This window comes from Vigna angularis, chromosome 7, assembly GCF_016808095.1.
Source record: "Vigna angularis cultivar LongXiaoDou No.4 chromosome 7, ASM1680809v1, whole genome shotgun sequence".
Taxonomy (NCBI): Eukaryota; Viridiplantae; Streptophyta; class Magnoliopsida; order Fabales; family Fabaceae; genus Vigna; species Vigna angularis.
In genome coordinates, this window is record NC_068976.1 from 20,156,395 (window position 1) to 20,178,305 (window position 21,911).

The following is a 21,911-nucleotide window of genomic DNA, read 5'->3' on the forward strand; positions in this document are numbered from 1 at the left end:
TTGTGGCCACTTAATTTAGACGCACACTTATATATATATATATATATATATATATATATATATATATATATATATATATGAGTTTAGAATATTATTTTCAATTTCAAAAGATAATAAAGTTATGAATTTTTTTTTACTTATATGTTAATTATTTATTTATTTTTATTCAATATCACTTTTTGAATTTCTCACAACTTGAAAATAAAGTTGATCAAATAAAATTAGTACAATAAATATAATTTATAGTTGTGATTAATTGCCTAATTGGTAAACAAACTGTATAAGGCAATCAAATCCAATTCCCAACCAATTAAAATAATAAATAGTATGAAACTTGGTTATCAGAAAGACAATACATCATAAAACCTAAAAGATAACATCTTATAGACAAAGGAATTTGGAAGCAACATTCCAAAGTAAAAAGACCCCACAGAAATTCCAATGTCTTAACTTTTATAGTGCAGAGAAGACAAAAAAACTTATACTATTATTAGCTGTCAAAGATTATAAATTATTAAATCCTTTCAAAGGGCCACCCAAAAATAACTCACTGCCCACCAAGCTCTTGGTTGTCACCAACTTCACCATCCCTACATCAAATGCAACATGTCTTTCCACTGTAACATAGTTTTGTGTTTTTTTCTGTTATAGTTATTTAATTATGGGCTAGATTATAAATAGAATTAAAATGTAATGGATGTAGAAAACATTATATCATATTTATCTTATTTTATACCAGTGTTAGGACTGCTTTAAAGTTATTTTCTTTATCTTTTGATAGCGTTTATTACATTTTGTTTAGCTTAATTAGTTTAGTTTTTAATGCAAAACTATGTTCTTTGATTCTTAAAAGGTTTTTATCATATATAACAATATTAAAAAAATGGTTAAATTTGTATATTATAATCAAAATGATTAAATTCTTACAACCATATATAAATATGAGTTGTAATTTACACACTAAAATTGATCATGCTCGTTTTCAACCGATAAAATTTCATAAAAATTGTTCAAAATTGTAGAATATGATAACTTGAATAAATAAAAACTTATAATATTTATTTTTCATTTAGATAGTTAAATATTAGTATCCCAAAAGTAAAATAATGTTCTCTTTATTGAACCCTAAACTCACCACTTTATAACTCCAAAAACTAACCACAATTATAATGACAATACAGCAAAAGAATTTAGTGCTATACTATCATATATGTGCTGTTCTTTTTGTTCCTTTTTGCACGATAATTAAAAGGCCATAATATTGTGATAATAAAACATGAACAGATATTCTACTCAATATTCCTATCTAGAAGGATACGCATCTACCAACTAATGACAGACAAACCATTTTACAAGAGATCCTTTGTTTGATGTATTAGAAAGTTGATTTCCATTTATTATTTTTTCTGTACTGATTTAGATTATGCTACCTGCAGAATCATGACAGATGTATAATCAAACATTACCTGCCACTAATTTTGGGTATGAACTATAACACAATGTTTTGAAAATTAAACAAATTTTCAAACGTGCTTTTTTCAACAAGATAATCACAACTTGGTCATTTCATCAGTAATTACATCACATCAGAAGAACAGGAAACAGACTCAAGTACAGCTAAAAGAACTAATATTTTTGTGTGTTTTTTACTAGGGCACCCTAATTAGTAGACCAACTTTGTGTTTAATTAACTAAAAGCTACTCTATTTTTTCAACATGCAAATAGTAAGCAGTTGATGCAAATCATAAGTGGTTCATCAGAATAAATTTCCAATAAGTTAAAACATGTAAAATTCTCTCAACAGAAATATCAGATGATAATCGACAAACATTCCTTGATTCTAGCCTAAAATTTGTACAAACCCATGACAGAAAAATATCACAGAAGCAGAACCAGAACCACTGTTTATACAATTTAGCAACTTAGAAATGATTTATTCTTGAAAACAAAGAAAAAAAAAAGTGATGCATTAATCCTAAAAGGCTTCCTGATAGATCTCTTTCTGCATCTTTAACTGTTTGTAGAAGTTCCCAATGAAGGCCTCAGCTTTGTCAAACAACTCTTGCTCATTAGCTATTTCAATCTGTTCATTTTCTCCACCTCCAATGATCAAAAGATTTGGCATTGAACTAGGGTTTTTCACCTCATCCACTTCACTGACAGCAACAATCTTCTCATCAGAAGCAAGCACATCAACAACCTTAGCCTTCCTTTCACTGTGGTCTGAGGCACCACTTCCACCTGTTATGTTGAATGCTTCTTCCTTTTCCTCTTGAGGTTCATACACTTCTGGGGGAGTTACAGGTTTCTGGGTGACAGAAAGATGTTGCTTTGTGTCTTCTAAAGGGTTGGAAAAAACTGAGAGAAGACCAGCTTCTGCTCCTAGTGCAACGATGAGAACGTTGAAGATGAAGTAAAGGAAGGTTGGCCTCAGAGAAGAAGGTAACAAGGGTGTGATCCCAAGCAGAAGAGCAAGAACAAAGAGCATTACAACTTCAAATTTGTTGAATGTTTTCATGGCTTTGATGAATGCAAGGAAATAATAGAGAGAATGGAGAGACTATATATAAGGTGTGAGATTCTGAAGATGTAAATAGAAGAATGGCGAAAAAAGACAAACAGTGAAAGTGGCTTGCATCAGTGTGTAAGAGTTGTTGCCAGTTTTTTAGTCAACAAAAGTACAAACATATTTGTAGGGGCTAAAGTTCGAAGAAAATTCTCACCAATTATATAGGCAGCAAAATATAATTGGCAAAAAAGAAAAGGAGAATTATCATGATAGAAAATTTTAATGAATGTGATTTGTTTTATTTTAACTAATTAAAATTTTCAATTCTTTTTAGTAATTTGCGTTGTCTTGTTTAAGTAAATAAGGTCAATTACCATCAACTGAAAAAATATTAATTACAAAAATTAGTATTTCAACTTTGTAGAGATATTCACTGACAATTCACACTATAAAGTGCAATAACAAAAGTTTGGTTGATATAGTTTCACCAACATTAATTAAGAAAATAATTTATGTCAATGATAATTACAAATCCTTACATGAGTTGGAAAATGATTATTAATAAAAAAAATTTGATTGTTGTTAATTGAAAATTTTAAATGACTAAGAAATGGAAACTAATATCTGCTGATTTTCATTAACATTAGTTTATATAAAAAAATGAAAATAATGATAAAAAATAATTGTAATTGACTTTAATAAAAAAAAATCTTTCTGGCACTATTCAAAAATTAAAGTAAAGTTGACAGGACTAGATAAAAGAGACGATATGGTGATAAAATATATATAAAAACTTTTTTAAAGTTTATTTGGAGTTGAGCTCTTATAATATATATTTAAAAAGTCTAAACTAATTAAGTTTATCTTATCCTTTTTAATTTGAATGAAGATGAGTCTTTTAAATCAATGGAGAATGTTAATTTTTGTAAAAGAAAAAAAAAACAAATTAGTTGACATATTCACTTACCTTAGTAAAATTAAAAGTATCACTCAGTTTACCGTTCAATCTGATTGAAATTTTTTACAACAAATTCGTAGTTAGTTAAAACTTATGATAAAGTTACTATATTTCTGAGTTTTGTTCAACTACACGTTAGATGTTTAGAAAAGTAAGATAATACAATATTTTATCCCATTGATTAAAAATAAAACTATTAAAGAAAAATAAAAACATATAGATTTAGTTATGTAATACTTGCAGACCAATTTTATCCACTTGGAACCCTTTTTTTTTTCCTTGTCTTTACTTTGTAGTGTAACTATTAAGTAGTTCATATAAAATATCTATTGATTTATTGATGTTATAAAAAAATAAAATTGAAATATATTTTATTATTTTCAACAATTAGAAAAAAGAATCGCTTGAGTTTGAGAAAGTAACTCCAGAAACAGTTCCACCAAGTGCTTTTTCAAAATGGTCCTGGTTAGTAGGCTTTGTTTATCTTTTTTTTAGAAAAAAAAGAAAGGAAAAAGTGAGTTTTGGACTGTAATGAATAAGAGAGCCTTAACATACAATTTAAAAAATAACTGTTAATAAGGTAATTTTCTGTACATAACAAAAAAAAGAAAGGAGAGTGAGTTTAGCAAGTAAAGGTAATGAAAATAGCAAAAGCCTTCTTTTTTGTTTGTGAGAACTAAAATTTGGGTGAAGCCCTAATGAGCCTTGTCTAATGGATTGGTGGGTCACGACAAAGTTTCTGCTTCCTGCACCCGAATGTTTCTCGCAACACTCCCATAGTTTCTAAAATAGGAATTATATTTCCAATGAAAAAAATAAAAATTATATTTTTTGTTTTCTTAATTTAAGTTATTATTTTAAATAAATGCAAAATTATGTGTAATATCTTATTTAATAAAGTAAAATTATTAAACATTATATGTATAATAATCAATAAGCAAATAAGACTAGCATATAACTATTATATTATAATTGTCCATAAAAAGTGGAGTATAAATCGCCATAATAACTATATTAATAGAAATTAGATTTTTTCAAAAAAGAAAAAAACTATACAAAATAGGACTATCTTAAAATTATGTCGTTGCATCATTCTCGTCCTATATTGGATCAACTGTAACATCTTCATTTGTTCACATCGTTAAGATGATTATTGCAAACAAACAGAACCCATAGAAAAACAAACACAGAAGAAATGATAAGCTAATTTGAAAAAGACAAACATAAAATAAGTATAAAGACGTTATCACGTATGAATCAATCATAACAACAAACATGTGACATACAAAAACTCATTGATGATCAAGATACATTGTGGTAGCCTTTATTGTTCCGCAGATCCATTATCAATGAGTTTCACCCTACCACACATAAGGTTAGTCCGTTAACATCTTTGACCAAGGTAAAGTTCTTAAACTAAGACTTTTTTATCTTGTCACCATATACCCTACCCTTTTATACTTGAGATTAGATGGTTATTAGAGCGACATGCTAACTTTCAATACAAAATCCATACACACATTATTTTAACCAGCAATAATCCTTCGTGGATTACTACTAACCATTCTCATATTACATTACAAGCCAACCATCATTTTAACATCCACAAAAGCACACACATTAAACATACGATAAGAGAAATATGAAATTCGAGTTAAACTCCGATATTTTCTCTCAATGAGAGAATATCTACTCACTCAGTAAATAGTTCCTGAGAACACTCTCGTCCAGAGACTAGATAACTCGCCTTACGAGAATATCATTGAAACTTAAAGACTTAAATTCTCACAAAAGTCATTCAACGAGACTTGTCTCGTCCAACGACTGTCAAGTTAGTAAACTCTCTGACTTTAGTCTTGCCTAGAGTGATTGTATTCTCACACAATGAATATCAAGTCAGTAGATCTCTGGTTTTTCGCCCAACAAATATACTCTCGCCTAACGATTGCCAAGTCGATGAGCTATCTACCTTTGGTCTCGTCCAACGGCTACTAGGTCAGTAGTTCTCTAACTTTGACTTTGCCCAACGAGTCTACATAATTATGTGAAAAAAAATTATGTTATTCAAGCCCTACAAATCAGTCTAACAACAACCACATATGTCAAAACATACCAACTATCAAATTATACACAACTCAATTACTCAATTCCAATATCAACCATACAACATACTAAATTTCAACACATCAATCACTAGATAGAAATCAAAACCGTAACTCAACTCCACATGTCATATTTCATCAAACAGCTCAATTACACAAACCAACTATTGTACAAACATACCATCAATAATTACAAGTTATCTATTAGTTAAAAACAATGCAATTAGCTTCCCTTAACTGAAAGACGAATCAAACACTCAAGGAATCCTAAGAACATCTCCAAACACTCAGAAAACCCTATCTGGCCCTATTAACAACACAAACACGATCAGGAAACATCATTTAGAATCATTGATCAACATGGACTCTTGTAGAAGACTCATACACTACATGCAAACTAAGATGGTCAACAACACAAAAAGAACTAAGGATGACAACATGTCAAGTTGGGCGCAGATAGTGCCTACTCGTTACCCGACTTGCATGAAAAAATTGTACATATTACCCGGTAGATACTCACACAAAAAAAATTTGTGGATTTTTTTCAATTTGCAAGTGCTTGTTAGATACACGCAAATATTTAAAAGGGAAAAAAACTTATGAATTTTTAAATGAGAAGATAAAACTCATTTCTATTTGCTTTTGAAGGAATTTTTTTTTTGTTTGAAAAGAGGTTCATTTAATTAAACCCAACCATAATATGGTAGGTTTTTCCTTCTCTCACCCTAGGAGAGTGTGAGGAAGTGTTGGTGCAAAGTAGAGAAGATGGTTGTGGTGACCAATTCTGCAAGAAAAACCCTATAATGAGATTTCTATGCTTCTAGAACCTTTTTCTCTTGTCAATCTTCACACCAATTAAGCTCAATGAACTTCCCTCTTCTCTCCACAAACGCTCCCTCTTGTTTTCTCGATAAATTTCATTTTTTTCAGTGCATCATTTCATTGCATGTGTCCCTCGTGAGGTATCCACAGTAACAAAATTTTGTACGTATGAACTCAGTAGTTGTTATGGTTGTTGTTTAGGCTTCTAATGCACTGGCATAACACGATGGTGACGATAGAAAACAAAAAAAAATAAAAACCTTAGCAACAACTTAAATCTTAAACCTAAGGATAAAAATGTAATATTATTTTCTTAATGGATAGTACATTACCCAAACCCAACTCGTTAATGAGTGGGTACTAAATTACCTGCTACCACTATCTGTGGGTATCAACTATCCGCAACAAATTTTATCCATAATACGTGCAACATGAATATTTTTGTTATACCTATAAAGAATATACTAACTAAGAAAAGGACATAAAACTAACTCAATTTATTTGAAAAATCTTTTGAATATAAGTAAAAAGCTTGTTTGGAAGATCATCCTAACGATTTCCGCTCTTCAAATAGATGCACAGATTGTAAAAAAATCTAAAGAGATGAGATAAAACTCTAAAAAAATATATTTTTAAAATGATAAAACTCATTTAAGAAAACTCTACTAATATTTTACACTTTTATTATTAAAATAATTGAACATAATTATTCTAAAGCATTATCAATTATAAATCATAATCTTCTAAACTTTTATCCTATATTAAAAAAAAAAAGCAAAATACGAGAAACAGAACACCCGAATTTATATTTATTAATCGTTATGATCAATAACAAGTAAGAGCTAGTTTTTTTAATACAATGCAATTAATGATTGAGATATATATTTCTTAATACATATTATTATTAGGCTTTAACAGTTCAGGTAATGATCCAAATTAAAAAAACAAAAATTATTATAATGGGTGTGATTTTTTTTACTGTACCAAGCTTCTAGTTTTTTATAATGGCTATTATTAATAAAGAAATTATTATGCTAATAAATTAATTTGTTAGTTTCGGGACTTATAATTAATTTGCTCAAGTGGTTTAATTCTTTTTTATAATGATAATTAGTTTTTATAATGATAATTAGTTTTTATAATAGGTATTAACTCTCTTTTTTCGATTGATAGCTTCTTTTTTAGCAAATTTACTTTGTATTTTTTTAAGTATGATTTTGGTTTGATATTTTATGTTTTCATACATATTTTTTCTGCCTATGTTCTATGCAATGTCAAATAAGAAATGAACTCTCCGAAACATTAATCTAAATAAAATGTTAAAGTTTATAATTGCTCGAAATTTAAGTATAAATATTAAATGGAGATAAAATGAAGTTAAATATCCTATAAAAGAAACTTCATATATTATGCATGAAAATTTTATTAAAAAAATAGTTTTTTACTACCACGATATTGTTTAACAAGAAAATATCCTCATTTTAATAAGTGGTGTTGAAGAAATTAGGATTTCTCAAAGATTTAAATGTTTTGAGAAAGTTTCCATGGGCCTCACAAATATTTATTTTGGTTGCAGCAGAATCGTTGAATTTTAATAACGAAAGCCACAATTGTTTGGCCTTTTTCTATTAAGAAAACAAAAAGAGTTGTCACCTTTTTAAGTAAGAAAAATGTAAATTCTAGAATTCCAGCAATAAAGTGATCAATGTCGATGGTGATAGTGATAAGACATGCTAACGCCAAAAACTTATCAAACAACCTAAACCACTATGATAAGAAACATAGATCAAAATTTGGATGATATTAAAAACCATTGTTATCTAAAAATGTCCGTAGTTTACAATCACATACGTAAAAATTATATATACATATAAAGTTATTTTCTAATATAATGTTAGAATATATCTTTGACCATAAATATGTGGTGACAATTTTTATTTTACTCATTTATATTGTAAAAACATATGAAATATATCTTTGACCATAAATTATATTATTTCTAATTATTATTAGTAATATTATTGTAAATATACACACATATTACACAATATAATTTATATTATTATATAAAAAATATTCAGTTTTTTGTTTACACATTTTTTTTTTAATTTTATCATTTAATAAGTATTTATTCCTTAATCTTATATTTTAAGTGATTTTTTAAAATTAAACCATTTTCTATTTTTTCAATTTAATCCCTTTTAATAAAATATTATTTACAAAATAAATGAAACTTACTATAAGAAAATTATAATTCTACATTTATTTTATAATTATAATTTTATTATTTTTATTATATAAAAAAGGTTAATATACATATTTTACTAGTTTAAATAAAGAAGATTAGATTTTTCATGTCAATATGTAGCTTAAATGTAAATTAAGTGATGTTTATTTTGATTTTTATTTTCAATTATATTTTTATTATTTCGATTATGGGATCAAAGATATCTGTTTACTATATTATAGTATTTGAGCATTTGTCTTTGATTCTAGAATCTCCTTCACTCAAATTAAAAGGTTACCTACAAAAAGTTATTTGAGTAAAAATCCAATAATTATAGTAAGTGATATGTATTAAATGTCATCATCATGTTCCGTTCATAAATTACAATAGTTTAATCTTGAAATAGTCAATGTAGTTATGTATGCAAGGTGGTTGGTCATTTAAACCTAAGTTTAGTCTTAGGTTGACAGGACGATACATTTATTAAAGAAAATAATGAAATAATATAGATACAATTTTTTTTTATAAGTAATTACAAGTTATTAAATTACAAATAAATTTCGTTGTTTCAAAAATTAATAAAAACTATCATGTTAACAAACTGGTGTTATAAAGAAAGATAAACTACGTATGGATTAAAATCACTGAAAAAACACTGTATAATTATAATTAGGATAATGATACTTTGACAATATTCTTTTGACAACATTTTAATATCATTTACGTGTCATTCTGTAATTGGTTTAAAATTATTCCACAATCAATAATAATAATTATAAACATCAATATAGACCAATCATATAATAACACGTAAATAATGTTAACATGTTGTCAAAATATCATTATCTTATAATTAAATGCAATTTTGTTGGTAGTGTAAATTTGAGTTTAAAGTAATGAAAAAGAGAATTTGGACTAAAGTGTGTGGAGAGTGTTTGTGGGGAGATGAAAGGAGCAGCGAAAGTGATATTTTTGTGACCACTCATTCATTCACCTCGAAATTTCATGGACTCTACTTTTCTGTTTCTTCCTCAAAATGAACAAATTTCAGACCTTCTTCCATGTGCTTACGTTGCCACATATTTTTTTTCCAAATTTCACTATAGACAATCCTTGTCCACAAAATATCACATTTCTACATTAAAATAATTAAGAATAGTTGTGCATTAGAGAACATTTACGTGTGTTTATTATAACGCCTCATTTTTTTCTTCCTTTTCAAGTTTACATGTGCTTTTGGATTGGTTGAAAAAGGTTTTGATAGAGACTGCTACATACAAATTATCAACACCTTCTTCTACTTTTCCTGCTATCTAGATCAATTTGGTTTATGTCATTACTTAAAGCTTTCATTTTTAAATCTTATAAATTAGTATCAAAAATTAAGTTTTTCTTTTAAATTAAATTATCAAATATTTTATTTCTGTTTTTTGTGAAGATTATGTAAAATATTAGTTCTAACAAAAGCATGTGATTTGTCCACTCAGATAATATTCCACAAGCCTTTTGTTTTTTAAAATGCGAGACTAAATATTTTATATCGTAGTTTAAAAATAAAATGGAAATTTTTATAGTAATATTATGATTAAAAACATATTTAACATTTAATTTAATACATGTTCTACGTTTATTTTTGTAACTTTTGGTAAAATAAATTTAATCAGTAATATTTTTTGAAATAAATAGTTAATTTACTAAATATTTAAATTTTTATAAAAATAATGTGTGTGTGACGTAACTAATCTTGTATCAAAAACTAATAAAAAAATAGACCTTAAAAATTTATTTTCACTCGTTATAATTTTAAAATGTAAGCTTATTTTTTTATATATAGGAGATTATTTTCACTACTGATAAATTTTTATATTTGATAATGAAGATAAGTAAATAAATCTATTTATCTATCAAGGATGAATATGAAAAAAAAAGCTAATCTAGAATATGAAAAATAAAATAACAATAATGCTAATCTAGAATATTCTAGTGTAATTATAGTGCACCAAACAGACTCATCATTTGACTAAGTCACGTACATAAATAGTTACTTGTTGCGAAAGTTCGTGTTATGTTTAGTTTCTCAATGGTTACTATTAATTTTTTTTAGTAAAAATTTATATTTATTATTATGTTTTTATTTTTATCGAATATAAAAGTTATATAAATATTCATTAAATGTTTTTAATAGGAAAATAAAAGTAAACTAAAAGAAATATATTATTACAAAAGTTTCAAGATAAAAAAAAAATTAGTGATAAAAAATACAGTACCAAAAATCAAGAAAGTCTTAATAAGTTACCACAATGATGGCATGAATATAAATATAGAAGATATATGTACGTATTTTATCATATTTTTATAACCAATTTACAGCAATCAAATATTACCTATGATTAGTTAATTTAATTGGATATAATATCATGATCATGTTCGATGTCATCATGTCTCACAAGACTACACAATTCTTTCCTAATAATATTATTTAGATATCAATGTCTCGTGATATTAAAAAAAGTTGAAAATAAAGAAAATGTAAGACAAATTTAAAACAATAAACAAACAAAAACATTTATAAATATAAAAAATATATTTAATATTTAAATATAGCATACAATATATACATTTAATTAAAATTTAACATTAAATAACATTATTAAATGATAATAAAAAATAGTATTATAATGTTCTAGTTGGACTTTACAACTTGTATTAGAACACGTTACACAAGTCACCAATCAACAGTTTATGAAAATTAAAATTAACCCAAGATTTATACATCATTATATGGGAAATCGTTGAAGGATTAAAACATATAAATTTATATATCTATTACAAATAATAAAGTTCATAATTATTTATTAACCTTCAAAATAACAGAACGGTTATAATAGAATTAAGATAATCATATGAATTAAGATAATTTATTATGTAGATGTGGTTTAAATTTCTTTAATATTAAATCTTCTCTATAAATCTTTTCAAAAGAGAATATATATATATACATATATATATATATATATATATATATATTATTTGAAAGTGTCAATTCTTTATTTATTATTGATAGACTCTTTATTTTAAATTTTATAAAGTTTTTATTAAAATTCACATGAAATTTAAAATTTTACATGGGAAAACAATTACATCCATTCTAAAAAAGAAGTTTTATGTAAACAATTTATATAATTTAAAAGTTTGAATTTCTTGTGTTTTTATTAATTTTCTTAAAATTAAAACTTTTGGGCATTCTAATAAATAGGTTAATTGACACTAATTCTTAAGCTATTTAAGTTGTAGGTCGACTAAGCTAATTGAGACTAATTCTAATAAGCTATTTATGATGATGTAACTGTGATGCTATAATGTCTATGATGTCATCATGATATGATCTTTTGTTAATAAAGTGTATTTCTCTACATTTTAATGCTGATGTAATACATACCAATCACAAAGACATAAAATATAACTTTGCAAAAATATTAAAAAAAATAAATTTAAATGTCAAAATTATAAAGTCGAGGTTTAATATGACTTGCAAGACAAAAATAAAATTAATCATTTGAAACATTAAAATTTTTAAAAGATAAAAAATTAAATATGAAAGATTAAAATGATATTTAATTATATAGTAAACAAGTGAGAATTGAATCTCATTAAGCAAAAAGAATTGTGGTGGGGTTGGATTTGGTGGCAGGAAGGAGACCAAAAACAATGGTGTTGTTGTAGTCAAAGAAGGACAATAATTAAAAACTTCTTTCCCAAACATAATGGAATTTGGATTCATATACATAGGGAAGCTGCATACACAAACTTTATAGAACTAACTTAATACATAATTTAATAATGTCTAATCTTTATTAATAATTTAAACGAAATTCTTAAATGAAATCTAAAAAAGTTTGCTTTCAGTTTTACAAAGTTCAAAATTGATATTTAAAAAAAATAAAATCAATTTATGAGATTAAGATTAATTCTCTTTTAAGTTTTGTTGGTCCAATTCTTTGTTTTCACTTCGTTTAATTATATTAAAAAATTATCTATAGAAGATATCCATATTAAAGTTAACAAAGATTTAATTTTTTTATAATAAATACAATTAATCTACTGAAATATTTCAAATTTATATTTATAAATTTCAAAATAGACTTAAAACTAATATTTTCTAAATTAAATTAGTAATAATCATATTTTAGTTTAAAATAATTATCATCAATACTCATTATTTTTTAAAATTACTAGATTTATTGAATATTCCTTAGGGTTGGTACCATCCTATTCCTTACTAACCGGAGGCTAGTACAAAAGTATAAATAAAAAAGTTCCATTAAAGTGGTAAACTAACGACAAATGTTTTAGGTAAAAATTTTATTTTGTCATGATAAAATATCTTATCCAATGGCCTATGTGAATTTAATTTTTAAATAATAGCAAAAGATATTTGAAAAGAAAGATTAAGATAATTGTTTTGAGATTAAAATTAAGGATGAGAGGAGGGAGAAAAAAGATTCTGTAATGGAATATTCGTGGAAGCAGGAGTGCTCAAATAATGGTCCTGCTCTTACTTAAATAATGTGAAGAAAAACCAAAAACATACAAAACAACGAAACCACCGTTTCTCTTTCAATTATTGTCTCTTCTCTCTCACTCTCTGCTATTTCATTCATCCATAGATTCTTCTTCCAACACACAACACAACACTTAGATTCAACCATCTTTCTCTCTCTTCTTTTTCTTCACTTTGGTCTCTCGCAGTTCTTAACTCATAAGTCTTATCTATCTATATAAGAAGAAAGGCAGCTCCTTTTTCTGGCTCACAGTCACAAGCTTCATCGAATCTAAGTGAGAGAAGTTTGCATGTTGAAGAAATCATCGAGAAAAGGGAAAGAGAAAGAAGAGGGGATTGGGTTGAAACCCGGGGTTGAAGCGTTGCAGACATCACGGCTATTCTAAGAGTCTATCGCTTTCTCATTCATGTCCCAACTGTACGACGGGCGGGTTGCATAATTCTCGCCAACCCTTCGCCGCACGGTGGGCGTGGTGCGCTGCCTTCAGAAGGTGGTAGTCCCTCCGACCTCCTCTTCCTCGCCGGTGGCGGTTTCTCCTCCTCCTGCTAGTTTCTTCTTTCTCCTTTCTTCTACTTAGTCAACTGCTTTAACAAAACACGCGCAAACACTTTCGCTCTTTCTTCTTCTTCTTCTTTCTCTTCTTTGATTTCACAAAATGATGCTCAAAATCAAGAGGGTTCCTACTGTCGTTTCCAACTACCAAAAAGATGATGTTGGAGACTCTTCTCGTCCCGTCGGAGGTTGTGGTCGGAATTGCCTCAAAGCTTGCTGCATTCCAGGTCTTTCTTTTGCTCCAACTGATTTTCATCACTGTTATTAGTTTGCTTTTATGTTATATGTTAAATTAATTGGCTGTATTAAAATGATTGAGGGTAAATTACTTGCTGCATGCATGAAATAAAGTTTACGAATTTAGATTTGATGAGTCAAAGTAAAGTTTGGGAAAGTAATTGAAATTTTGTCACAAAAAGACCTGAGTTTTTTTCAGAAAAAAAGTTAGTATGTAAACTTTTTTTTGAGGTCAGCAAACGGGTTACGAAACTGACTTTGGAATATTCATTCATGTATCTAGTGGAGGTAGTTGAAAAGAAAATGAACGGTTCATATTTTAATGTATTCACGATTTGTTATTATGAATATACTTATAATCTTCATAATTGATTTTCTTATCAACAAATGATATATATCTGACTTTAATGAGTTGGATCCAGGTATCATATATGTTTTTTTTTTTTTTTGTGATTTGTGTCTTTGTTTTTGTTTACAGATGCAAAACTTCCTCTGTATGCTTTTAAGAAGGTTAATGGAAAGGATTTGGCTATGCATGAATGCGGGGAGCCTCCCGTGGCATTCCTGGACTCGCTTCTTCTTGGAGAGGTAACCATGGAATTTTGGTGATGGAGAACGGTTAACATGATGTTTTTCTCTGTACCCTTTGTTGTAAAGTGTTGTTTACTTTTCATGGCAGTGGGAAGAACGCATGCAGAGAGGACTTTTCCGCTATGATGTTACTGCCTGTGAAACCAAGGTTCGCTTTGTTTTCCTTTTTCTAAATTCTCTGTCTTTCTCTGCATAGATATGGGTGGTATGATTTATGACTGTGGTATGATTTATGACTGTGATGTGTTTTGTGGTGATTTTGGTATAGGTGATTCCTGGTGAATATGGTTTCGTGGCTCAGCTTAATGAGGGTCGTCACCTCAAGAAGAGACCAACTGAATTCCGAGTTGATAAGGTTCTGCAACCATTCGATGAAAACAAATTCAACTTTACGAAAGTTGGGCAAGAAGAGGTCATCTTCCAATTTGAAGCTAGCGACGACGGAAAAATCCAGTTCTTCCCAAATGCTCCAGTTGATGTTGATAATTCTCCCAGTTTTGTTGCCATCAATGTATGGATACCAACCTTAAAGTTGTTCTTCTGGGTTCATAGGCATTGCATGTGATGATGTTTGTTTGTCTGTTTGTTTTCTTAACAGGTCAGTCCTATTGAGTATGGGCATGTTTTGCTGATTCCGCGCATATTTGAGTGTTTGCCCCAAAGGATTGACCGTGAGAGCTTCCTGCTTGCACTTCACATGGCAGTGGAAGCTGATAATCCATATTTTCGATTGGGTTACAACAGCTTGGGTGCTTTTGCAACTATTAACCATCTTCACTTCCAGGTGCTGGTTACTGAATTACCCCTTGTTGGTCGTGTTGATGTTTTTGTTCTTCAACACTACTCTGCCATTAATCAGATCGAAATTTGATGACTTTTTTACATGAATATACGCAGGCTTACTATTTGGCTCTGCCCTTTCCCATTGAGAAGGCCCCCACCAAGAAAATTGCAAATTTAAATGGTGGGGTGAAGATATCTGAACTGTTGAAGTATCCTGTTAGAGGTCTTGTCTTTGAGGGTGGAGATACTCTGGAAGATTTATCAAATGCTGTTTCAGATGCTTGTATATGTCTTCAAAACAGTAATATACCGTTCAATGTTCTTATTACTGACTGTGGAAAGCAAGTCTTTCTGTTACCACAGGTAAACTAACTCTGAAACTAAATGAATTTTCCTTTTCCTAATCTATTTTCATTGGTTGTGCGGGTGTATTTACCAAATATGTTAACAGTGTTACGCAGAGAAACAAGCTCTTGGAGAAGTGGATGCTGAGCTTCTTGACACCCAAGTTAACCCTGCTGTGTGGGAAATTAGTGGGCACATGGTTTTAAAGAGGAAGAAGGATTATGATGAGGCTTCTGAAGGCAATGCTTGGAGGCTTCTTGCTGAGGTATCCCTCTCCGAAGAGAGGTTCCAAGAGGTCAACGACCTTATTTTTGAAGCCATTGGCTGCAGTGAATTGGACGATAATGTTGAAGGTGACAAGGAAGTTGATGCAGTCAGCTCAAGTGCACACTCTACTGTGGTGGTAGCTGGTTCAAAAGAATGTGTTGTTCTACAGTAACAAGGCTCTACTACTATGAACAAAACTCATGGAATCTGCAGCATTCTAAGAATAATTGCTGAACTATTATATCACCGTTTAAGTTGTAGTACTGTGTTGTTCTTGAGCATTAAGGTCATGTGTTTTATGTATTTACCTTTTTTCATGTGGAAGTCGATGAAATAACTACTCACCTGAGTAGTGTTGGTGATTTGGGTGTATGGTAATATGCTTGACTTGACTGTCTCTTGTGGCTTTCATGCTGCAAGAAATAATAAATTCAGGTATCTGTTTGTTCAGGGCTAAATCAAACTGCAGCTTGAATTCTCCAGAATGAAACTTTCACTTGCTGTATTTCGGGCTTCACTATGTAATAAGTGTTATGTTTGTATATTAATAAATGATATTCTGAATGTCTCTTGGGTGTGCAGAGCTGTGTTTTGATTGTTTTAGATTTTGATAAAATTGATTCTAAATAGTAGATTGTTTGATTTTGATAGAATAGTTGAATATGATTAAGGGGTACGTTGAAATTCATTGTACTTGAGTTTTATGTTGGAATATGTTATCAGAAATGATATTTTGACCCATAATTTTTTTTTACATTTATTATAGACTATTTTCTTTTTACTTTTTTCTAAAAAAATATAAACATTAATTTTTTTATAATTATTTTCATTTTATATTATGTATAAATGAGTATAAAAGTATCATTTGGGTGGAGGTTAAGTCTTCTTTCACAAAGAGTCTCTAAGTTCTAATCTTAGTTCAGATTTTTATCTTTAGTCTTCTTTCTATTGTTCGGTCGAGTTAAGTGTTATTTGTTAGGAATCTAAACGTGAGTCTAAGTTTCACATGAGATATAAGTTTCACATGAGATAGAAATGAGAAAGTAAAACATTATATAAAGATAAAAGACTCATTAATTCACTACTTTAAGGTTTTGGTTTGGATAAAGATTAATGTCGATTCCTCATTTGGTTCGATTCAGATTTCATTGGTATTCTGATATCAGAGCCAATTATTTGTTAAAATGAACGGCCCTTAGAAAAGGCTATTCATGGTTGGAAAGGTCTTGATAGACCCAACATTATTTGCATAAGTGCATAAATGGTTGGAATGGTCTTGATAGAACCAACATTATTTGCATAATTGCATAAAATACTTTGATGTTAAAATCAGTCTATAATAATAAATATGAAGTAAAAGTAATTAATTTCAGATTTTTAGATGTTAAAATCAATGTTTGTTTGAATTCTGTAATAATAAATATACAGGAAAAGTAATCAATTTTCTAAATATATTGTATTTATAAATTTCAGGATGCACTAGTGATTAGTGTTGTTATAATTACAATTCAAATAATAATAGTTTGATTTAAGGTTAACGTAATTATTGTCGTTTCTAATTTTTCTGTAGGCTTCGATCGGTCCACCAATTATCTATTATAAGATCGAAAGGTTGTTGACTTCTCGACCATACTGTACACTGTTATTCTTATGTTATAGTACAAGAAATCAGTTATGGTCCCGTTGAGCGTGGTCCTCACACAGTAGAACTTTTGTTTTCTAGTAATTCATTTCAAGTTTTCTCTTAGTTTTTGGACTAGGCAAATACTCATCTCAGGAAGGGAAACGTGAACACACAAATGCGTTTAGTAATTAATGCACTATAATGAAGCACTAAATGATTTGGTATCAGTGAGCATTTGAACTTAGGCTTTATTACTCCTTGCATCGTAAATTTGGTGGTGTTGACTGTCACAGAATATCTTCAAATATGCGCCAAATATGAAACATTCCAAAAGATACCAATGTATCTGCAATTAAAATTAGAAAAATTTCCCTCATACTATTTCCAATTTGCTTACCGTGACATCTTTTCGTGATAGAATCGTCATTGCCAAATAAGACTCCAAAAACTGGTAGTCACGAGGACTTCAACTGGTCATGAGAAGAGTGTTCCCATAGGAAACGGCAACTTTTTGCAGTTAAACTTTTCTCAAATTCTGCTTAAAGTCAAAAGCGCGTTTCATTCTTTAATTTAATCTTCTTACAATACGAAAACATCAATTATCATCATTACGCTAATGACTTCAGGTTAAGGCATTGATGATCAAAAACCATTACTAACATTAATTATCACCGTCTTTTCAGAAGGTATTTCCATTTTCATGTGACCTACTTCCCTTCAACGTAGCAGTTTCATGGTTTAAGATAGAGCATGATAATCCCCAAGTCACGCACGTTAGTGATGAAGTACCATATTTTTAGAATGAATCAACGTAAAAGCGTTAAGCCTGCCAACCCATAATGCAAAAATCACAGAGCTAGCTGACAAAACTTCCCTTCAAATAATAAAAACAAGTTAAGACAACGTTCACCGTCCATAACTCGAGACCATGCTAGAAAAACACGCCCCTTTGGCTTCTTAGAAAAGCAACTTCACGTAATAAACCCTTATATATTGGCTCCAAAGTTCTACCTTTTCAAGTCTGAAACCACTTCCTCAAGATGGGTCTGCAAGTGCAATCTTCAGCTCTCTTGATGTTGGTGTTGGTGCTGTTCTTGATCAGAATAGAGGGAAACCCAATACCAAAAGAAGTGCATGAAAATGGCATTGAGCCCACATCATTGATGGAGAATGATGCTAACCAAATCACTGGATGTGCTGGAAGACCATTGATGTGTAGCAGAGGAGAGCTTTTTCCGAGGTTTTTGTGCTGTAATGACCGTTGTGTGGATGTGACTTCAGACAACGATAACTGTGGGGTATGTAATTTTAGGTGCCCCTTCAATCGTCAATGTTGCGGCCGTTTCTGCGTAAACACATTAATCAACATTTACAACTGTGGGGCGTGTGGAAATGTATGCCCTATTGGAAGGTTATGCATATTTGGAGTATGTGCCTTTTCACGAGCACTGCCATTTCCAGCGCCACCATTACCGCTTCTAGTACCACCAACTCCAGTTCTAGTACCTCCAACACCGGTGCCATTACCGGTGCCACCAACACCGGTGCCAGTGCCAATGTCACCGTCACCGACACCGGTGCCGATGCCAGTGTCACCGTCACCACCACCAGTATCAGTGTCACCATCACCAGTGCCAGTGTCACCGTCACCATCACCAGTATCGGTGTCACCATCACCAGTATCGGTGTCACCATCACCAGTCCCAGTTTCACCATCTCCAGGACCAGTGTCACCATCAGCATCACCAAAACCAGTGTCACCACCACCATCACCAGTGACGGTTACACCATCACCATCACCGGTGGCAGTGCCAGTTTTCCCATCTCTAGGGCCAGAGATACCTACAATGGATTAACTGTTGTAATTGATTGTAAATGGGGTCTCATGGTTACCCCTTTCTATAGTTGGAAGTTTGTATCCTTGTTATTTAAAATAAGCATTTGAGGTTTTCATCTGCAACTGTTTGCTTCCGTTTCGAGATATTAGTATGAATTTTACGATGTTATGTTGCAGTTACCTATGATACTGGTTTGATGTTTTCTGTGTTAGCAGAAAAGCGTGTTAATGTTATGTGGAGAAGAAAACTCCTGTAGCATATTATCAAGGTTTGATAATGTCTGAACTAATTGTATTATCATATAAATATTCAAGACATTTTAAAGTTAATATATCGATCGTTTATAAATTATATCTCTCGTATGAAAGGGACAAAGTTCATATGATATTGTTTCCGAGGTCATATAAAGAAGTGAAACGGTTAAAAGACACGCAACATTTCTGATTTTCTCCGTTAAATCAAACCTCGTCTAGTTTCTCTTCAACAAAAGGAAGAGTTAAACATGAAGAAAATATTTTCCGCAGACCAATTTCAAGTATTGTTGATAGACATTATGCTTTTCTCATTCATGGAAGCACTCATATATATTCAAATGTGAAACTTTACTTATATTCAGTAATTATTGTTACATTAAAGTAAAATAAATAATTAATATGAACACAGACACAATTAGAACAATTATACACGTATGCTCGATTCAATTCTGAGTGTTGAACATTCCTACAAGGACATGCAACAGTTCATAGTCTCCTTCAGATTTTTCCTGTTCAGGACATTGGTTATGTGCAACCTCAGTCTCACGTTCTATTTATCTGGCACTGCTGCTCTTCTCTTTGAGGAATCAGGACTGAGGTTTTGTTTTTTCGCTGTTTCCAAGCTTCTCCTCAGTAAATTAATCTCCCTGATATAATAATGTTGCCTGTCGATAACCAATCCAAGGAATAGAGAGAATCCTGCCAAATAATCAAAAGGGTTAAAATTTACATGTTCTGCACATAATATACCAGAAGAAGTGGCAAAAGGAAAATCTATGTCCGTTGATACTAAACAAATTCTAAGCAAATCTATGTTCACTTCAGAGACCCGTCCGAGCATCATAGTTATTGAGTGCAACAAAGATAGTAAAACAGGTTTTGTAAGCAAATAAAGAACTGATTTTTGGAGTAATTACCCAAGAAAAATGCTTCCAAGAGACGATATGCCATGAGAACCTCATCAGTGGGATTAACTATGCCAGTATCCTTTATACGCTTTTTAATTTCGGTTATTGTATACACGGTGGAGCTGAAGACCACAAGCATGGTTGCTGCCACAGTTTTTGTAACCAAGGGGCCCCTTCCCTGCTTCGAAAGGTCTAGACCCTTCACCACCAATTTTCGAATTGGATTTGCAAAAGATAATACTAAGGTTAATGCCATCTGGGTAATCAAAAGCATGAATAAAGGTTGTATCATCTTTGTGTAATTGCTTAAACCTTGATTTATGTGGTGAACGTAAGATGAGGGCAGTTAAAAAAAATGAAGTTTTGATTTTGACTTGGAGATGTGGTTATAAGCTAGTTTTGGAGACTTGTGAGATTGGGCAAAGAATTATGCCATGCTTTTCTTTCCGAGATCGAAGGAGTTCAGGATAACTTTTGACAAGAGCAAACAATGGCAATTCGGTTGATCAGAATAAAACTGAAATTGGCCAACAAGAAATCCTCATCTTCAGTTTTCCTTAGAGATTATACCCATGTTTGGTTTTCCATTTGCAAGGCACCGAAATTGAAAATTAAGAAGCAAGTATATGGGTGTGTTGAGAAAATCTTGGATTATGTTAACAGTAATGTTTTCCTAAACACACCCTATGTAACCTTCCCTTGATAACTGGAGACCTTTGAACATGATCCGCTTTCAAAATTTAGGATTGCCGTAAACATAAAGTTTACTCGAATCTAACTAACTTACCGCTTCTATTACACTCAAATAACAACACGTTTGGCTCACATCACAGCTTGCACAAAACTTTGTTTAAAGTGTGGGTATTGAGCACAGATTAAATGTTATCTGAAAACATAGAGTACCTTAATGAGTTGTGGAAACGGAACCGTTACGGGTCTCTTCCGTTTCTCTGCCATGTTGAATGTCTGTTGTGTGACATTGCCACTCTCCTCTCAACCGAGTTAACATGAATTGAACATATGACCACAAATTCATTTTAAATAAAATTGGAATCAAATTGAAACCTTTTAAGACATTGAAAAGTCCAAACAAATATAAGGACCACAAAAGCCTATTCAGACATTGTTGCCTGCATCTGATATTTCGTGACCCCAAAGTGGTCGTTAGCAGTTGATAAATTAACCATTCAAATTTACAGAGTAATATGGATTCAATCTTGGTATGGGAATCTGTTTGATTTTACACAATCTTATCAATCAATCAATAGGCGATACAATAAAACTTATAGTATTGGAGCTCATTTGAATGTGGTAGATTTCAATAAATGGTG

General features: G+C 30.3%; 4 protein-coding genes across 5 annotated transcripts; 2 read left to right on the plus strand and 2 right to left on the minus strand.

Annotated features, from left to right (window-relative positions):
- Positions 1-1,737: 1,737 nt before the first annotated feature.
- Positions 1,738-2,526, minus strand: LOC108336507 (uncharacterized). The gene has a single exon (XM_017572990.2). The coding sequence runs from the start codon at positions 2,517-2,519 to the stop codon at positions 1,977-1,979; it is 543 nt and encodes a 180-aa protein (XP_017428479.1). The 5' UTR covers positions 2,520-2,526; the 3' UTR covers positions 1,738-1,976.
- Positions 2,527-13,192: 10,666 nt separating this feature from the next.
- On the plus strand, positions 13,193-16,524 carry LOC108338475 (GDP-L-galactose phosphorylase 1). Its single transcript, XM_017575377.2, has 7 exons — positions 13,193-13,960; positions 14,449-14,558; positions 14,650-14,709; positions 14,830-15,072; positions 15,160-15,345; positions 15,459-15,707; positions 15,796-16,524. Exons 1-7 carry the CDS (start codon positions 13,837-13,839, stop codon positions 16,126-16,128), a joined length of 1,305 nt encoding a protein of 434 aa, XP_017430866.1. The 5' UTR covers positions 13,193-13,836; the 3' UTR covers positions 16,129-16,524.
- Positions 16,525-18,534: 2,010 nt separating this feature from the next.
- On the plus strand, positions 18,535-19,540 carry LOC108337556 (classical arabinogalactan protein 9). Its single transcript, XM_017574111.2, has one exon. It carries the CDS (start codon positions 18,621-18,623, stop codon positions 19,434-19,436), a length of 816 nt encoding a protein of 271 aa, XP_017429600.1. The 5' UTR covers positions 18,535-18,620; the 3' UTR covers positions 19,437-19,540.
- Positions 19,541-20,003: 463 nt separating this feature from the next.
- LOC108338095 (uncharacterized) lies at positions 20,004-21,904 on the minus strand. Of its 2 annotated transcripts, XM_052879942.1 has the most exons (3): positions 21,484-21,904; positions 20,590-20,779; positions 20,004-20,371 (listed from the first exon to the last, which is right to left on the minus strand). In XM_052879942.1, the coding sequence occupies exons 1-3, from the start codon at positions 21,535-21,537 to the stop codon at positions 20,223-20,225; spliced, it is 393 nt and encodes a 130-aa protein (XP_052735902.1). In that variant the 5' UTR covers positions 21,538-21,904; the 3' UTR covers positions 20,004-20,222. The 2 variants fall into 2 exon arrangements, with proteins under 2 accessions (XP_052735902.1, XP_017430288.1); XM_017574799.2 differs by lacking the exon at positions 21,484-21,904 and having other exon boundaries at positions 20,590-21,475.
- Positions 21,905-21,911: the final 7 nt, after the last annotated feature.

Excerpts from the sequence above, each read along its gene's own strand:
- LOC108336507 (XM_017572990.2), bottom strand. The coding sequence starts at position 2,519 with ATGAAAACATTCAACAAATTTGAAGTTGTAATGCTCTTTGTTCTTGCT.
- LOC108338475 (XM_017575377.2), top strand. The coding sequence starts at position 13,837 with ATGATGCTCAAAATCAAGAGGGTTCCTACTGTCGTTTCCAACTACCAA. Across the intron at positions 13,961-14,448 it reads CAAAGCTTGCTGCATTCCAG|ATGCAAAACTTCCTCTGTAT; the intron begins GTCTTTCTTTTG and ends TTTTGTTTACAG. Across the intron at positions 15,346-15,458 it reads TTAACCATCTTCACTTCCAG|GCTTACTATTTGGCTCTGCC; the intron begins GTGCTGGTTACT and ends GAATATACGCAG.
- LOC108337556 (XM_017574111.2), top strand. The coding sequence starts at position 18,621 with ATGGGTCTGCAAGTGCAATCTTCAGCTCTCTTGATGTTGGTGTTGGTG.
- LOC108338095 (XM_017574799.2), bottom strand. The coding sequence starts at position 20,872 with ATGATACAACCTTTATTCATGCTTTTGATTACCCAGATGGCATTAACC. Across the intron at positions 20,372-20,589 it reads CTTGGAAGCATTTTTCTTGG|GATTCTCTCTATTCCTTGGA; the intron begins GTAATTACTCCA and ends ATTATTTGGCAG.